This window comes from Mastomys coucha, unplaced genomic scaffold (genome assembly GCF_008632895.1).
Source record: "Mastomys coucha isolate ucsf_1 unplaced genomic scaffold, UCSF_Mcou_1 pScaffold13, whole genome shotgun sequence".
NCBI classification, from domain to species: domain Eukaryota; kingdom Metazoa; phylum Chordata; class Mammalia; order Rodentia; family Muridae; genus Mastomys; species Mastomys coucha.
In genome coordinates, this window is record NW_022196895.1 from 32715894 (window position 1) to 32721807 (window position 5914).

Below are 5914 nucleotides of genomic sequence, written 5' to 3' on the forward strand. Positions count from 1 at the left end.
GCCCTCCTCCCAGATCTCAGGCATTACAGCATCAGAGGCCTCGTCCACAATGGGCATGTGAAAACAGGTAAGTGCTTTCCTCTCTGTGGTCTTTCTTTCTTTCTTTTTTGTTTGTTTGTTTGTTTGTTTCAAGACAGGGTTTCTCTGTGTAGTCCTGGTTGTCCTGGAACTCACTCTGTAGACTGGCCTCGAACTCAGAAATCCGCCTGCCTCTGCCTCCCAAGTGCTGGGATTAAAGTCGTGTGCCACCACTGCCCGGCTTCTGTGGTCCTTTCTTCATTGACAAACTACGCCTGCCTCTCTCTCGTTTGTAGATCAGATCTGTGTTCCTGGATGTGGCTGCCTACTCTTGCAATCCCAGCCCTCAGGATGCTGAGGCGGGCAGATTTCCAGGGGTTCAAGGCCATCGTGGGCTACAGTGAGACCCTGATAAAGAGAACAGGTGTCAAAATGTTTGATAAAAATCCCAAATGTGGCCGGGCGGTGGTGGCGCACTTGGGAGGCAGAGGCAGACAGATTTCTGAGTTCGAGGCCAGCCTGGTCTACGAAGTGAGTTCCAGGGCAGCCAGGGCTACATAGAGAAACCTTGTCTCAAAAAAACAAAACAAAACAAAACAAAACAAAAACTTAAAAAAAAAAATCCCGAATTGTGGTCGCAAACAACTATAACCCCCATACTCAGGGAGCTGACAAAAAGTTCTAGCTAGCCTGGGCTACATATATACTTCATGAACAACCTGAGCTACATAGGGAGACTGCCCCAAAAGGCAGGAGAGGAAAAAAGTTTGGTAAATTGTTGAAAATCTCTGAGGTTAGCCGGGCGGTGGTGGCACAGGCCTTTAATCCCAGCACTTGGGAGGCTGAGGCAGGCGGATTTCTGAGCTCGAGGCCAGCCTGGTCTACAGAGTGATTTCCAGCACAGCCAGGGCTATACAGACAAACCCTGTTTCGAAAAAGAAAAAAAAAAAAAGGTTAAGGGTTCGAGGCTGGTTTCCTTATTAGCTTTGCCCTTGAGTCTTCAGACAGTGACAGACCATGAAGGACTCTCCTAAATGCTGGCCCATCCAGAGAGTCAGGTGCTCTCACCGGGCTACAAGTGGGCGGGAACTGGCTGATTTTGTAGCAGGAAGCAAACTGAAACTTTGCGAAGGACCCACCCCCACTCTCAGCTACCTCGGGGGTCCAGACGAAGAAGTATTCCACTGTAGCAGTTTGCCTCCAGGAGCCAGGAAATGATCCAAGGCAGAGAGCCCTCCACCTCCTCCTCAGCAGCAGCGGCACCAGCCAGAACTCGCAGCAGGGGGCACTCTCTGCCAGGGGGAGGGAAGAGAGGCGATAGATGGGGAGGAGTAACGCTGGCCAGAAGTACCCAACACAATAGATTTTTTTTTTTTTAAACTTTCTTTGTACCACCAGAGGTTAACAGGAATTGCTGAGGACCTGGGTTCAAGTCCCAGCATCCACGTCAGGAGGTTTAAAACTGCCTATAATTCCTGTTCTGGCCTCCATAGGCACTGGACATATGTGATACACATACAGATAAATAGTCATGTACATATGAATAAAAATAAATGAATATTTTAAAAAATACTTTTACATAATAAAAGAAAGAATGCCTCAGAATACCCCGGTATTCAGGTTACTTTTGCCCCTCTCTTTATTAGTTTCTACTTTGTTTTTAGACACTTCTGAATTTGGAAATACTCCCATGATGCTTACGCATCTTGTAAATTGGCCTGGGATTATTTACTGTGACTGTTTAAAGTCTTCATCATTTTTGAACACTGAGGGAACAGGGCGTAAAGATGGGCTGGCTACTTGGGGATTTTCTAATCTCAGCTTTGGACATTTCAATTTTTTTTTTTTTTTTTTTTTTTTTTTTTTTTTTTTTTGGTTTTTCGAGACAGGGTTTCTCTGTATAGCCCTGGCTGTCCTGGAGCTCACTCTGTAGACCAGGCTGGCCTCGAACGAACTCAGAAATCCACCTGCCTCTGCCTCCCAAGTGCTGGGATTAAAGGCGTGCGCCACCACGCCCGGCTTGGACATTTCAATTTATGTCCATACTTTGGCCTCCACCTCACTTCCCAAGCTAACAAGACCCTTGAGGCTTACGGGTCTCCTGGAAGCTGCATGAACCTCAAGGTACCTCGCCACAGTTGCTGGGTCTCAGGCCCAGGGCAGGACACGGTAAGAGTGAGCAGACAGCAGGCCCTGCAGAGGACATGACCAGCTCAGGAATGAAACCTAGACTTGTGTGGGGACTGAGGACGGGTGGATGACAAATGTCTGGTCCTCACCTGTCTTCACCCCCAGCAGCCTTTATGTACAGCTCAGAGGCAGCTCGGGCATCACATACTTCCACTTCACTGGCGTCTTTCACCACCCTGCAGGAAGGGGAAGCCGAACACAGCCTTTTCAGCCCCTGTGCTACCTCTAGCGTCTCTGGGTGTGAAGCCCATGACAGTGTCTGCAGCACACAGGATCACCCCAAAGTCTCGGAGCTCAGTAAGCCTCCTTAAATGTCTCTTATCTTCCTAAGCTTGATTTTTTTTTTTTCTTGAGACAGGGTTTCTCTATGTAGTCCTGGCCGTCCTGGAACTCACTTTGTAGACCAGGCTGGCCTCAAACTCAGAAATCTACCTGCCTCTGCCTCCCAAGTGCTGGGATTAAAGGCGTGCGCCACCACTGCCTGGCCTAAGCTTGATCTTCCCAAGAAGGGGAACAGGTTAGTTGAGACCATTTCAAAGATGGGAAAAACTGTTCACCGAGGTGTTCAGAACCACCCAGTGTGATTCTGGGCTGATTCAAGCCATGAAGGTGGGCATGAGAGTTGAAATTTATTTGATATAGGGGCAATAAAATATATAGGTATGAGATGAAAGAAAGGGGGTGGAAAGAGAATTCTCGGAGTCCATCCAGACGCAGGTAAGCATGACTGTAAGCTCAGGGCTTCCTTTCCTAGGATGGCAGAGTAGAATTGTCTAATAGCTTATCTAAAGATGTCACTGTGGCTTTAAGGCAAGTGCCCCTGTCCCATTGGCTCTCAATACTTACAAGCCCAGAGGGGTCACATCCAGTACTGGCAGGTCCTCCAGACATGGGGAAAGCAGGTCCCGAGTCTGTCCGCTGCGGCTAATCTGGGATCACACAATGACAACTGTCACAAGCTAAGCCTTTTCCCTCCTGAGGTCCCTAAGTGAGATCAAGAACTTTGGCTATTAGAATGAATAGAAATCTGCAACTGGCAGGGGTGGGGGAGTGGAGAGGTGGGAGGCATCTCAAGGACATGCCAGAGACCTAGGATAGGAGAGACACCCAGGAATCAATGGGAATGACATTAGCTGTGTATCTCAGCATTGGGAATATGGAATCTGAAGATGCCACCTCCGGTAGCCAGGCAGGAATCCCAGTGGAGTGATAGGAACACCAACCCACCCACAAAACTCTTGATCCGAAATTTATCTTGTCTACTACGAGAAATGCAGGGACAGGGGATGGAGCAGAGACTGAGGGAATAGCCAAGAAATAACCAGCCCAATGTGAGACCCATCCCGTGGGCAAGCATAAATCCCTGTCGCTATTAATGATGCTCTGTTATGCTTGCAGACAGGAGCATGGCTGACCTCTAAGAGGCTCCACCCAGCAGCTGACTCAGACGGGTGCAGAGACCCACAGCCAAACAGTGGGTGGAGCTTGGGGACTCTTCTGGAAGGGTTGTGGGAAAGACTGAGGGCTTAGAAGAGGATAGGAACTCCGTAGGAAGACCAACAGATTCACCTAACCTGGACCCTTGGGGCTCTCAGAGACTGAACCACCAACCAAAGAGCATACAGAGGCTGGACCTAACCTGCTGACTCCCGCACATATGTAGCAGGGTGTACAGCTCGGTCTTCATGTGGTCCTGAACAACTGGAACAGACACTATCCCAAAAGCTGTTGCCTGTCTGTGGGATATGTTCTTCTAGCTGGGCTGCCTTGTCAGTGGGAGAGGATGCACCTAGCCACACAGAAACTTTGATGTGCCAGGGAGATACCCAGGGGGCCTCCACCCTCTCAGAGGAGAAGGGCAGGGAGAATGGGAGGAAGGATTGTGGGAGGGGGTAACCGGGAAGGGGCAGCGATCGGGATGTAAAGTGAATAAATAAAAATAAAGAAAACTAAAAAAGGAAGAAGGAAAGAAAGGGAGGAAGGATGGAAGGACAGAAGGAAGGAAGGAAGAGAGAGAGAAAGAAAGAATGAAAGAAAAGCATATAAATGTGATCCTAAAGAGGCAAGCCCCAGCTGGAGTAGCAGAGTGGGTCTGGACCCATCCCTCTTCTCGCTCTCTGTAAGCATCTCTCCCGTGTGCACACGCATATGCGTGTGTGTGTGTGTGTGTGTGTGTGTGTGTGTGTGTGTGTGTGTGTGTGTTCCTGTGGTGTCAATTAGCTCCACCTTCCGACTTTTCCTTAGACTTTTCCCCGGCCCCTCCTCACTCACCTGCACCAGACTGAGAGTACAAAGCACAGGGCCAGAGCTGCAGAGAGGCAGAGCTTCCTCAAACAGCATCTGCAGGACCTAATGCAGGGAGAGGAGCTCAGTGGGGATGAGAGAACACCCTTCTGTCCCTCAGAACTTCCTGAGAATGAAGTTTGTAACAGGTTTTGTGCGGGCCGGTGTTGGTTACGTGGTAGACAGAAGAGAAAGGGTTCAAGTCCCTAACCCTAGACCCCATGCCCTGAAGGCAGACAAGCAAGCAGGCATCTTCAGCAGGCCTTACTGTTGCTGGGTAGTAGGCGTGATAAGATTCTGAGGTAGCCATTTTGATTTGGGGATATTTTTTTAATAAAATCTTAGTAGTAAAGCTCTCAAAGGCAGTATCTGTGGTGTTACAAGAAGTGTAGACATTCCAGGCGGTGGTGGCGTTCGCCTTTAATCCCAGCACTTGGGAGGCAGAGGCAGGCAGATTTTAGAGTTCGAGGCCAGCCTGGTCTACAGAGTGAGTTCCAGGACAGCCAAGGCTACACAGAGAGACCCTGTCTCGAAAAAAAACAAAAACAAAAACAAAACAAACAAAAAAGTGTAGATGTTAGAGCTCCTAGAGATCTGATCTGTGGTGCCACTTCTCCCGGATTCACTCATCCATGAGCCACGGCTTTCCATCTTGTCTTCTCGGCCACCTGAAGCAGCCTTGGTAAAATGTCCTTCGAGGACCACAGTGGCATCTAAGCTGTCCCTAGTCTGGCGGAGTGATCAGGTTAAAAACTTCCCAAAATACTATTGGAGCATCAGGATACCCATGTGCTGGTGAGTGCTTACCCGAGGCACAAACCTGGGTGCCTCTGCTTCCTGACCCTGGAGCAGGAGGCTCGTACTGTACCCTTGTCCCACAGAGGCCAGCATGGGTTGGACTTGTGTCAACAGCTCCTGCTCTGCTTCCTGTAGAAACACACAGGCACCGCTGAGCAAGAGACTGGACCACTCAGAATCCCAGGATGCAGAGCCCTGTGAGCTCCCATTCTCCTCCCCATCCTATCCCTTTCTTAGAACCCCTACCTGAGCAGCACCGGGGCCCAGCACTCTGTCAAAGGTAAAGCCATGTTCCTGTGGACACAGTGCGGGATCAGTAGTGGCTTATTCATCTTCCTCTGCTCCCCTCATCCCACACCATCTACCTGAGGCTCCAGAGTGCCTGGCTGAAGTAGGTGAAGGCTCTTGGGTTCCTCCAAAAGAAATATGGGGCCATGGGTCTCCTTGAGGCCTGAGAGGAGTGGGTGTCATGTCAGTTTTCATAATATAAGATGAGCTCGCAGGCTCACTGCCCTTGCCTTGGCAGTCAACCTTCACCCTGAGCCAGCTGAGCCCCACCTCTTTCAGAAGGCTCTCCCGCATCCTCCTTAGGCCTTCTTCTTTTGAATGTAATTTCGGGAGTTAA

The 5914-nt window shown here is 49.7% G+C and overlaps 1 protein-coding gene across 1 annotated transcript in view; it reads right to left on the reverse strand.

Moving 5' to 3' along the window:
• LOC116087596 overlaps positions 1–5382 on the reverse strand; it is an 11185-nt gene extending 5803 nt beyond the window's left edge. The window contains exons 1-5 of the mRNA XM_031366286.1: positions 5299–5382; positions 4480–4557; positions 3055–3137; positions 2298–2384; positions 1174–1310 (exon numbers count right to left, since the gene is read on the reverse strand). Coding sequence (XP_031222146.1) covers positions 1174–1310; positions 2298–2384; positions 3055–3137; positions 4480–4557; positions 5299–5382 — 469 coding nt within the window. The remainder of the gene's footprint in view (positions 1–1173; positions 1311–2297; positions 2385–3054; positions 3138–4479; positions 4558–5298) is intronic.
• Positions 5383–5914: the final 532 nt, after the last annotated feature.